This window comes from Lepidochelys kempii, chromosome 2 (assembly GCF_965140285.1).
Source record: "Lepidochelys kempii isolate rLepKem1 chromosome 2, rLepKem1.hap1, whole genome shotgun sequence".
Taxonomy (NCBI): domain Eukaryota; kingdom Metazoa; phylum Chordata; order Testudines; family Cheloniidae; genus Lepidochelys; species Lepidochelys kempii.
In genome coordinates, this window is record NC_136381.1 from 172391903 (window position 1) to 172404714 (window position 12812).

The window sequence follows — 12812 nt, forward strand, 5'->3', positions numbered from 1 at the left end:
TGCAATCAATATTCCCAACTGTGTTCTCAAATTAATCCAGAGCCATTTTCCTTGTGGAGTGAGGAGAGGAGAGGAGAAACTGTTAATGCAGAAGAAAGTAAAAGTCTTTCAGAACAATAAAAAGTCCATATTTTCAACACTAAAAATTTTAAATACTGAAAGACTTGGTTTTCCTCTGTGTTACTGCTTTCTGTTTTCCTGCTTCCCTTCATTATTTTTACAAACTGAAAAATAATGTAACAACTTCTGGCATTAATTGTTTTGAGGTATATTTCATATATTTAATGTACAAAACATCTGAACACATCAAGGATGTATAGGTATAAAATATGTGCATACATGCCAGAAACTACATACAATATTAAAGCTATAAACATCAATGTAGGGGAAGAAGAAATGTTAAAGTTAAGTATAATGCATACTTCAAAGGGGGCAGAGCTGAAGTTGTGCATTTATCCCGAACTTTGGCACTTCCTAGTAACTGAGAGTTCAACAATGCAGCTATTACTTTTAAATATAGTGTTTGATAAGGAGTTATTTAACAAATTTGCAGCACCTGGTGGTAAGAACTTTTTAACTCAAATAGTATTGTTAATATTTTATTTGATATTATAAAGCAATGTAAAGACTTATGGTGCTTAAGAATCTCAATTTCAGACATCAGATTACAAAGCCTATGTGGAGCAATACAAAGCTGATACAATATTTGAAAACAGTCTGAGTCCCATGAATGTTTTCTCTCCCCTGCCCCCCATTATTATTATTATTATTTATTTTAAATTTGTACTTACTTAAGCCTCAGCTGGGCTTTATTGGTAACTATTGGGTTTAAATTGGAACCAAATATACCAATTCCTTTTAGGTTGTGGGATTAAAAAGTACCCTAGAACTACACTAAGAGGGTAGCAGATCCTGGTGTAAATTGGTGCAGTTCTATGTCAGTCTTTGGAGCTACATCGACTTACATCAGCTGAGGATCTGGCTCAGCATGTTCAGTGTTTCAGTCTTCATGATATTGAGTTCAAACTCTTCTCTGTATTTTGCTATGTACTATCCACCAATGTGATATATGCCATCATGTGCCAGCAATGCCCCTCTGCCATTTACATTGGTCAAACTGGACAGTCTCTATGTAAAAGAATAAATGGACACAAATCAGATGTCAAGAATTATAACATTCATAAACCAGTCGGAGAACACTTCAATCTCTCTGGTCACGCAATCACAGACATGAAGGTCGCTATCTTAAAATAAAAAAACTTCAAATCCAGACTCCAACGAGAAACTGCTGAATTAGAATTCATTTGCAAATTGGATACTATTAATTTAGGCTTAAATAGAGACTGGGAGTGGCTAAGTCATTATGCAAGGTAGCCTATTTCCCCTTGTTTTTTCCTCCCCCCCCCCCCCCCCAACGACATTCTGGTTAAACTTGGATTTAAACTTGGAGAGTGGTCAGTTTGGATGAGCTATTGCCTGGAGAGTGAGTTTGTGTGTGTATGGGGGTGGGGGGGGTGAGAAAACCTGGATTTGTGCTGGAAATGGCCCACCTTGATTATCATGCACATTGTAGGGAGAGTGGTCACTTTGGATGAGCTATTACCAGCAGGATAGTGAGTTTGTGTGTGTGGTTTTTGGAGGGGGGTGAGGGGCTCAGAGAACCTGGATTTGAGCAGGAAATGGCCCACCTTGATTATCATGCACATTGTGTAGAGAGTTGTCACTTTGGATGGGCTATTACCAGCAGGAGAGTGAGTTTGTGTGTGGGGGGGTGGAGGGTGAGAAAACCTGGATTTGTGCTGGAAATGCCCCAACTTGATGATCACTTTAGATAAGCTATTACCAGCAGGACAGTGGGGTGGGAGGAGGTATTGTTTCATGGTCTCTGTGTGTATATAAAGTCTGCTGCAGTATCCACGGTATGCATCCGATGAAGTGAGCTGTAGCTCACGAAAGCTCATGCTGAAATAAATTGGTTAGTCTCTAAGGTGCCACAAGTACTCCTTTTCTTTTTGCTATGTACTACCATAGTCTAAAATTTGTTATCTTTTGTGCTTCAGAATTGTGCAATCTGAATATCAGATTTTCATTATGGAATTAAATTGCTTGCCATTGAGACTTGACATACAATCTTATGAATGCACAGTAATTGCTTTTACATTTTAACTTGTTGGTGCTTGAAAATAATTCATGTTGTTCAGGTTTTCCCTATACTAAATTGAGGGAGAAATGTAAACACTGCTGTTATGTTAATATGGCAAAATTGTAAAAGATCTTTGGGGCAACTACTTCCACTAGCCTTAAAAATAAATATTAGTCAATGTATACTAGAGGTTAAATGGAGACTAGTTATCCTTTCAGAGCCTGATTCTCACTCTAGGAATTAAGTAGAGTCATGGAGGGCTGTATTAGCCCTCCACACTGGGGTTAGTTTTACTTATTTTGTATAGTAGCTTAAAAAAACAACCCTAAACTCCACCCCTAAAATAATGGTTAATTTTCTGACTTGGGTAGCGGAGCGCTGTGAATTCAAGGCAGGCATCACAATGATCACATTTTCTTTTAATTAAAGAACAATACCATGTTGTATTTAATAGCACTTGTAAAAATATTTGTTTTCCTCATTGTGTATAATAGCCCACTGGAAATATAAAAGTGACATTCAGTTTCTTACCAATTTTTTCCCCTCTGTCATTGGATTCCTCCGAAAAGGAGTTGATTTTTATCTTCCTTCCTGGCTATATTTGTTCAGTTCAGGCGTAGCTAATACAGAAAGATATCAGTGAGGTAGCTTATCTAGATTATGCTTCCATGGTGACCCTGATGTGTGGTTACGAGGGCTAAGTATCTTTTGAACAAACGATCATATGAATGTCTCTTGAAATATTGACGGTGAACCACAGAACTAAAGTGTGTTCTTCATTGCTTTTTTATGATGTATAAAGATGACCTCAGAGGTGGTATTTAACCTTCATCTAAAAAAGAAATGGGAAACATTAGGTCATCTCAATTTTTCCCTCAAATTACTGGAGAACTAATTATATAACCATTAGGCTGCATGTGGAATTTTCAAAAGCAGCCATATAAGTTAGAACAAATGTTCTGTGGACAGTGTAGCTGCGAGTTTCCCAGCCCTTAGTTGAGAGAGGGAGAGATGTTTAATCACACTACTTAGGATCTTCCAGCAGAAAGAGGAAAGTCAAAGTATTCGAAAGGGCTTTTTTTATTATTGTATTTTTGTGTGTTGAAGCGTTCTTTTGAGGTGGTCTTCGATCGTCAAAGGAACAGTTAGGGGATTATTAAAGCTGATTTTGCATCTGTGTGAACACTGAAGTCTCATTTACACTAAGGCCTCTTTACACTTTCAGAGCAGTGTAAAGTGGCCTGGAAGTGGGTATAGTAAGAATTTGCTCCCACTTTTTAAAGTTCCAAAGGTTTAATGTAAATGAGATCTTTGATGATAATTGAAAAAATGAGGATTGATTGCCACTATTTGTCCTGGTCTTGAAGCAGGAAGGAGCATGTTCTTGATGGAAAGTCCCTGAATAAGAAATTTGACTCCCACTGGTACTGGTGCTCTGTCTGAAAGAGGGTGGGGGAAACAAAACTAACCCAGGACATTGCCCCTGGTTGGCGGGGGGGGGGGGGGGGAAGAGTGGGAAGGTGAAAAGGGTAATCATTTTTACTTAAGATAGTGATCTGAATAGGTGGAAACATACTATAAATTATCAGCTTTGCACAATTTTACTTGCCCACTCTTATTTACCATTAAATAAATAAATATCTCATTTAGGTTTTTCTTTCACTATTACTATGATTGCCATCAGGCCACTTTTGGTGAAGTTCAGATAAATTTTCAGTTTTGCAAGTATTTGTTTGTGAAACACATATTTAAAAATGCTTATTTGGGAACTATTTTTATTCTACAGCATTCCACGCAACTCCTAACACTTACAAACGGAAGAATACAGAAACAGCAATAGATAATAAACCTTGTGGACAGCATTGTTATCAGCATCTGGTAAGATAACTTATTTCATTGGGTAGATAGAGAGTTGGGAGTTTTTTTTGTACTTTCTATTTAGCAAAAAATAAAAATCAAGTGTTGAAAAAGGTTAAGTCCGTAGTCAAATGAATCCAGTCAAGCCATACTACGTAGTGCTATAGGAATCTCTGTTAGTGACTGATGTCCCATGTGGTGTTAGGAGATACTGTGCTAATGGAGGTGTAAAATTTAGGTGCTAGCAACTTGCAGTCAAAGCTTTCATAGTACTTTTCACAAAAGTAAGGAAAGTGACTCCAGTGAGCAGGCCAAAGTTCAAAGTGGGAAGTTGAATTATTTCATATGAAAGTACATACCTCTAACAGTGTGGGTATAGGGTTACCATATTTCAGGACATTGCCAAAGGGGGAGCTGAAGGAGAGGGGGCAACTGGAGGGGTTTGTGTGTGTGTGTACTGGGAGGGAGTATCTGGGGTGTGTGGGAGGGGTTCGTGTGTGTGTACTGGGAGGAGCACTTGGATAGGGTACCTGCTGCCTCACTGGCCAGGTGCGGGGCTGTAGCTGTGGCAGGGCAACTGGCGCAGGCCCAGAATACAGCGCCTGCTGTCTGTCAGCACCTCCCTGCCTCTCCCCATCTCCAGAGCTGGGGCCTGGGTGGGTAGGATCCAGCAGCTGTGGGTGCAGTGAGAGACCAAGCCGGGCATGGAGACAGCTCTTTCTGAACTGCAACCTCTGTTTGCAAAAATCTGGAAATAGCCTCTTATTTGAAAAAGTGCCTGGACAGAGGGTGAAGGATCAAAAACAAGAAAATGTTTGGGGAAAACACAGATGTATGGTGACCCTTTGCAAGTATCTTCCTCTCTCAGTAATGCACTGTTAACAGGCCCAATCCTGATCAGGGACTTGTCTACTGATCTTCTACAGCAGGTGTAAGAGAGTTATGAACTGTCTTAAATTTCATTTTAAACTGCAGGGGTTTGTTTCATTGTCAGGGAGAGTCTCCGCCAATGTTTGTGTCCCTTAAGAAGCTGATATGATTGCAGTATAGAGACCTTAGTTGATGTAGTTTCAAACCCCACCCCACTTCTCTCAGTTCCAAGAGTTATTTTTGTAGTAGAAATAATTTTCTAATCCAAAAATTGTTTGCTATACATTCTCTCAATCATCTCCATCTCAAAGAAAATGAGAGAAAATGCTATGCTGTATTCATCTTTCCTTGTAATACCAGACCTCTTTTAGTTATAACACCTTAACAGTTCCCAACATTTCTGTTTTTTGGCAATGGACTTTATGCTGGAAAATTTTTACTTGTGCCATCATGAAAAAATACTTTCATCTTTGATTTCTTTAAGTCAAAGTGAAAATAGAATTGGGTACTAATATCAAAACTAAGTAAATTGAGATCTCAAACTGTGTGTACTTTACTGATGTACACAGTAAAGATCATGAGCATGAGAACACTCAAAAGCATCGTGGATAAACATTTTTAGATTTAATATTAAAATATGTAAATAGTTACTTTATCTGAAACCTGCTGTGTAAATTATGCATTTTTTCATGATTTATGCTTTAAGTGACTAGTGATCCAGTCTCACCTCCCTCCTCCCCAAATTAAAATATTTCAAACCCATGTACTGAAGACTCTATTATCCTTTATTTAGGAAGGCGCAAAGGAGTTTGCAGCTGCTCTGACTGCTGAGCGAATAAAGACACCGCCAAAGCGCCCAGGTGGCCGCCGAAGAGGAAGACTTCCAAATAACACCAGCAGGCCCAGCACACCAACAATAAATGTGTTGGAATCAAAGGACACAGATAGTGACAGGGAAGCAGGAGCAGAAACTGGAGGTGAAAATAATGATAAAGAGGAGGAGGAGAAGAAAGATGAAACATCCAGTTCCTCTGGTGAGGCCAATCAATGATTTAATAAGAAATGAATTGTGATTGTGAGGAGAGGGCTCAAAGCATAATTACACAACCTTAGAAATCACATATTTTTGAGTGTATTTGGACTTTTAATTTAATTAGAAGATATGGGATAGTATCTTTATCACAGAGAGCCTTACAATGAAAGTTGAGAATAACTTCATTTGTTCATCACTGTCTCTGGAATACTTTCAGAAGCTAGACTGTGCTACCTGAATTCTTCCCACTGTCTGATTATAGCTTCTGTCTGTAGATGTATAAAAACTTCTGTATGTGGTGTCTTCCCACTTAAAAAAAAACAGGACTTTGTTCTGTTACAGTTCACACGTAACTTGATGTTTTTAAGGGTCACGGAAACTTAGTTAAATTGTGAGAGAAGCCTCAACCTGATTGATGCTCTTGATGTTGCAGAGGCAAATTCCAGGTGTCAGACACCAATAAAGATGAAGCCAAATATTGAGCCTCCTGAGAACGTGGAATGGAGTGGTGCAGAAGCCTCGATGTTCAGAGTTCTCATTGGCACCTACTATGACAACTTCTGTGCAATTGCTAGATTAATTGGGACCAAAACATGCAGGCAGGTAAGAAGTGGAAATTGCTTATTTAGGCGGCAGCATGCTATTTTCAAAACTGGATAGAAAATATATGTTATTACTCATTCTTATAAAAGCATTTATTAACTAACGTGGTTTTCCTGAGAATGCTGTCCTCTCTGATTTTTATAATGTGTACCATGAATTTTAGTGATTTCAATGTATCATACAGTTTAAAATACACAGCTATTTTTATTTGATCATTTAAGATCAAATAAGATCAAATAAGAGATATATCTATAAAGGGAATACATTTTGTGGCTTGTTATAATTTGTAAGGTGTTGGAGGAAATCATTCTAAAATAATAGAAAGCTTCATTTTCTATAAGTGAGATATATGTTATGGTATCTCTTGCTAGGTGTATGAGTTTAGAGTAAAAGAATCTAGTATTATTGCTCCAGTTCCTGCTGAAGATGTTGATACTCCTCCAAGAAAGAAGAAGAGGAAGCACAGGTAAATCTGTTACTAAATAACCTTAGAAGCTAAACATGATAACCCATAGGACGGGGTTCTCAACCGTTTTTCTTTCTGAGGTCCCCCCAACCCACCAATACGCTATAAGAACTCCACGGGCCACTTGTGCCACATCTGTTTTTCTGCATATAAAAGCCAGGGCCAGTGTTAAGGGGTAGCAAGCAGGACAACTGCCTGGGCCCCCATGAAGCTAAGTTGCTCAGGCTTCAGCTTCAGCTGTGGGGCTCGGCTTTCTGCCCTGGGACCCAGCAAGTCTAATGCCAGCCCTGCTTGGCGAACCCCCTGAAACCTGCTCCCCAGCGGGCCCTGGGCCCCTGGTTGAGAACCACTGCCAAAGGAGACTTATTGAACCAGCAGTACACAAGTAAGGTCTTTGAAAGAAAAGGCTGCTTGTTTCTTCTCCTTATTTCTTTGCATTCAAAGAACATCAATGAAACAAAATCGTCCAATTTCTCAAATATTTTGGTCTTAAACAGCACTTCTTTTAAAAAAACAAACAAACCCAAAACTGTTCCTCCTTTATAAATAGTCAGGTTCTTCACAGGTGCTTATAGGCTTATTGCAACAAGTAAATTCAAGTTAGGGTTAGATTCATGTTATTCCAAACAATGTTATACTATTCAAAAATTCACATTAATGTAGGATAGGTTAGGTTTTGTTGAATTAAAAAAAAAAAGAAGCAAAAGGAGATATTACCACTTAGTAGATTTTTTTGGCAACATTACAAAAAAAAGTTATTGATTCCTTGAGGGCTTTTTTTAGAAATAACACATCAGTAATGAAGTTATGTGACTATAATATATCATTTCCCAATAATAGTCTGAATCAGTAGTAGTGAATAGAAGATACTCTGCAAATTAGTATGCAGATTTTGTTCATAGGGTAAAATGTAATGCTTCAAACAAGCAATAACTTGTAATATGCTGGAAAATCACTGTTTCTTGTCTATCTACTTTGTAACGTATGAACACTTTTGATAGGAACAATTTCTTAACTAAAAATCTGGGGTCCAACAGAAACCCACGCATGGGACAATTCTGTGTGCATTCTGGTGAATGTTTGTATTCCTGGAAGGGTGAGAGGAAAAAAGGAAGCGCAAACCCCCAGCAGCCAAGAGATCTTTGGAAAACTTTTTCTTTCTATTTTTCCCAACTGGCTGCCTGTTTCTCCCCTCCCCCTACTTTTTCTAGCAATTAATCCCTATTACTTTCCTGATTCCTGTCTACCTGTTTCATAGTCTTCTTGCTCAAAGAGAGCCTTCCATTGATCTTAGTACAGAAGCTTTGACAGCAATAAAATGAGCTGACTGCTTCTAGTGTAGAGAGACAATCAAACCAGGGTAGAAAAGGGGGTCAGTGAGCAGCTCGAAGAGGTCCTGCTTTGTTCAGATCATAATAGTACTGTTGCTCCCTGTGCTTCATCGCTATCAACTGTCCTGAGGCATTTGGTGGGAAGATTTTCAAAATCTGAAATTGTCCAGCCAAACTTGGACTGTTGGCAGCTCTGTCTTGGTATGTTGTTAGCTTTGAATTCTGGTTTTCTCTGTTCTGGTTCATTGGGTGGGGAAGTGCTATACACCAATGTGTTCTTTCTGACTGGTTGCCAATGTGTCAGTGATAGGTAATTTCAGGGTGTCTATAATGCTTTTACAACATCTCACTGGATTCTTCACTGTACTGTGGGAAAAGGATTTTGCATTTTACTGTCAGCTCAAAGACTAATGGGTTACTTTTCCTCCTACGTAAGAAACCTCTTGAGTAAAACAAAACAATATTGTCAACACTTATTCATGACGATTTTCTTGTTTCTCTACCTTCTTGGGAGAGATGCGGCTAGAGGTTTACAAGTGGCTGAAACACTCATAATGAAGAGGTAGAAAGTGTTCTTTATGTTGTTTCCAGTCTGAATCTACTGTACTGGAGCCAGACTGCTTAAATTGTGTTGAACAACCTATCTCTAACTCACCTAATTTTGGGACATGGCTTCCATTGCAGGCTCTCCAGAGCCTGCTGCACGTTCCAGTTTCTTTCTGCCAGAAGACAGGAGAGCGCCTGAAAAACAATTCATAGTGGCTTCCTACATTCACAGGCATCATCCTTCTGAAGAACTCCATTCGTAGAGGAGAAAAAGCAGCAGCAGGCTCAGTTAAGGGCTTTTGTAACATCTTTCCTACCTGACTTGGTAGCACTTTTTCATTAAGGTTTCTGTTCAGTCTGGGTTGCCTCTCTACCAACATGCTGAAGCTGTCTTGCAAGCCAAACTGCTACTGTTTACTCCACATCAGTACTACCAAACTTAACCTCCTGCAGCATCGGGTTCCCATACCATCTTAGCATGCCAGTCTGCTCAAAGAATGGAAAGCCTAGTAAGAAATACAGCCTGCTCATTGCTTAGAGCAGTTTCCCTCTCTCCTTACTATGCCAAAGTCTTTTAGATGCCTGATAATGCTGTGCTAAAAAAGAAAGGACAACTTTCTTTTTTACACCTGTGTTGTAGGAGCCTAATAACTTCAGTGGTCTTGAGGTGTCTTTTTATGTACCATCTCTGCTATTCTTCCAAATTAAACTGAGAAGACAGCTCTGTATAAGAGACAACCAGTTTAACAACTTGAATAAAGAGCAACAGTTCCACCAACTCAGAAGAATTTAACCATATACTGAGAGGAGAAGAAATTTGTACTTTAGTCATTCATTCTGATGTGCTTTCATCCATATGTAGCTGATATGAATGAAATCATCATCAGTCTCCCTCTGATCTCATTGGATCAATAATGATCAGCTGTAATCCGTTGTTTTCCCTCATTAAACAGGACTTGACTTGATTTCTTTGACTACACTTAAGTGAAGAAATATCCTTGATGATTTCTAGTCAGATTTCATTTGAATTCTTCTTTCTGTCCTCATTCTTCAGGGATTGGTTCTTCACAGCATCTAGCTATAGTTTTTCTATATTATTCTGCCCAGGATACTGAGGATCTTGGCCAAAGGCATCTTAAATATCATTATGGCCTGGCAAGCAGTGTGGCTGATGTCTTGACCCAAATGACTTCCATTCCCTTCCAAAAGGCTGCATTTTTACAGCGAGCCTCGACATGGCATCTTTAAAGGAATCTAATGAGAACAAAAGCAGAAAAGCAAAAACCTGCTTTTCCAACAGATCTAACCACATATATCAGTTGAATTTTCATTTCTAAACTCAAGAGACAGATTCAGTGTTGTCCTCATGCCTTTACTAGGAACAGATTTTTAGAAGTTTCTCCAGAAATGTCTATAGCTGCTATCCGGTTGACGTCCGCATCTTCTGGATTTTTAGCCAGAACAGTCAACATATTTGATGGACAATTTCAGTAATCAGAAGTGAACATAAGCCAGAAGCATTCAGTTATTAAATGCACAGGCAGGCAGGAACCAGGTGCAGAGATCAGTTGACTCCCACTTTGTTGATCAGCCTATTGTTCCTGATACCTGGATTTAGGAACAACACTTGTGAATGCTTTCTCACCTTCCAACATGTATTTATATAGTGAAATTGCTCTTGCCTGGAAGATTCTCCAAGTACCACTTCTTGGTAAACCTACCTCATCTGGCTTGATGTTTGCAATACCTCCTGACTATTACTGGGGAGAATGGGAGAAGTGGCATGTACAGTAAGGGGAAATTACTCACTAGTAATTGTTTGTCATGGTCCAGTATTTATTCCATCCCACGCCACATCCCTTGGGAAAGATCACTTGAAGTTCCTCTATTTTATACTATCCTACTACTACTTTGCTGTGGAAATCTCCCAGTTGGCACTTTTGCCTCTTCGCTTCCTAGTAGTTGAAATTACAACATTGTCTTGTTTTGCTGAGTAGGATGGGAGAAGAGATAACAAATAGAATTACTTGTGAGAAATCTCTCAACCCCACCACTTCTCCTATCCCCAGTATGTCACTTGTTGAGGCCATTAAAGGAAAGGTATAGTGCTTCCAGGCAACCTTCCACCTCTTAGTCATTCAGTTTCTGAAAGCCACCATGCTAATCTTAGCATTTATGTTGCCACCCATCACCAGTATCGAAGAGCACTAGTCAGACCTCTAGTTATCCCAGTTGGCCCATGTTGAAGCATTCACTTGGTCCCTAATGTCATCTTTAATTCACAATATACCTTTAATCCTTTACTCTCAAAGTACTGTTTAAGTGGCCCTAGTCTCCTCCAGAAGAGTCAGTGAGCTGGCATAATTCATCACAACTTCCATATCTGATTTTTTACCATGTAAAGTTATTTTGGTTCTGATCTTGGCCACAGTATTAGTCTTTCATTTTAATCCAGTCTCCTTGCCAAATTTTGTATGAATCCACCCTTAGAAAGGAGATGGCACACCATAAACCTTTGCAGGACATTAGTATATTACTTTGTTAGAATTGGAGAGGTACTTAATTCATAGACACTTCATAATTATCAAAGGTCTGATTTAAGTTGTTCATTCAAGAGTCTTATCTATGAAAAGCTTCTATCACCGTAGGGAATTTGGCATACTATGAATCCATATTATTATCTTGGGGCAAAGGAAGGAAAGCTTCTGTGGAGGAAGTATTGTTCAGCTATGTAGTCTTTTCTACTTTTAACTAGTCTGGAGTGTTTGGCGAATGTAACTTAATCATGTGAGGTATATTAAATTTTCTGACTTGAAATCTTATTTCTCCCTTCAAGTAGTTGGGAAGCAGATTTCTAGAGAGGTTCTGTATCTCTTAATTGAAGTAATACAGTGCAGAAATAGGAATTTTTACCTGTTTATATCCTTTTACTTTAATATTATACCCACTTGGAGTGACCCACCTTGAAAAGGAATTAAATCTGTTTTGTATAGCGTTTTTTTTGAAGAAAACTTATAAATCCGAAGAAATTAAGAGCATGAACTCTGAGTCTCATAGTTACCTTGACAAGAGTCTACTTATTTGGATGCAGAACAGGTTAACATATATTTAATGTAAGCTAGCTGTGTGGAGAATCGTGTTATGTTTGGTTAAAGATGTTGGGTGCACAGGAGGAAATAACAGTAATCCATCAGAATCCAGATTGACGTAATGCTGTGTAGAAAAGAAGTTAACAGGTATTAAATGTACCTAATGTTTGAAAGAAGAACTTCTGGGTGTTCGTAGTCATTGGAAAGAAATGCAGATTCATGGTTCTGTTCCCTAAACATTTGAATCTACCATGAGAATTTCTCACTACACACAACACTCTGCATTACTGTTACAATTACTGTACCAGTTACAATAATGAACTCTCTCTAGAAATGGAGCTCTGTACAGAAGCAAATTGACAATCTGTCCCATATTCACAAACAATAGAAATTTAATGTTGGTATTTAAACATATGAATTAACTCCTTGGGAATATAAATTTAGGGAATCCTGGCTGCAATTGTTTTAACTTTGTTTTGGTGAAACTTGGTAATTCAATTAGTTTTAACTGCTAAAGAAACTATATATTGGAATTACAGCTTTAAAGCTAAATTAAAAACACTAGTTTCTACATCATTTTTAGTAGATTGTAAATCGCCTCAGCACGTTGATGTCGCCAGATGTTAGCAGTAAACTGGACTAGTGTGGAGGATCTCCTGTAGAAGATTTAGGAATTCTTGTTACAGAAGACTTTCCCAGTTAAAAGTGATTTTGTAGGTGCTAGAACTGCAGCTACATTCTCCAGCCCAGTACAGGAGGAGTTCCTGTCAACCTTCTTGTGTTTGTTTTGTGTTTTTGCAGGTTGTGGGCTGCTCATTGCAGAAAGATACAGCTGAAAAAGGGTTAGCATCTTTCCATTCAACTTTATGTCCTG

The 12812-nt window shown here is 38.6% G+C and overlaps 1 protein-coding gene across 9 annotated transcripts in view; it reads left to right on the forward strand.

Moving 5' to 3' along the window:
• The window catches only part of EZH2 (enhancer of zeste 2 polycomb repressive complex 2 subunit), an 85225-nt gene that overhangs the window by 62779 nt on the left and 9634 nt on the right, over positions 1-12812 (forward strand). For all 9 annotated transcript variants that reach the window (XR_013635370.1, XM_073332770.1, XM_078851684.1 and 6 more), the window contains 5 exons: positions 3930-4021; positions 5664-5904; positions 6337-6506; positions 6878-6972; positions 12740-12780. Coding sequence is in view for 8 of the 9 variants with exons in the window: in XM_073332770.1 (XP_073188871.1) it covers positions 3930-4021; positions 5664-5904; positions 6337-6506; positions 6878-6972; positions 12740-12780 (639 nt within the window). In the remaining variant the exon portion in view is untranslated. The remainder of the gene's footprint in view (positions 1-3929; positions 4022-5663; positions 5905-6336; positions 6507-6877; positions 6973-12739; positions 12781-12812) is intronic.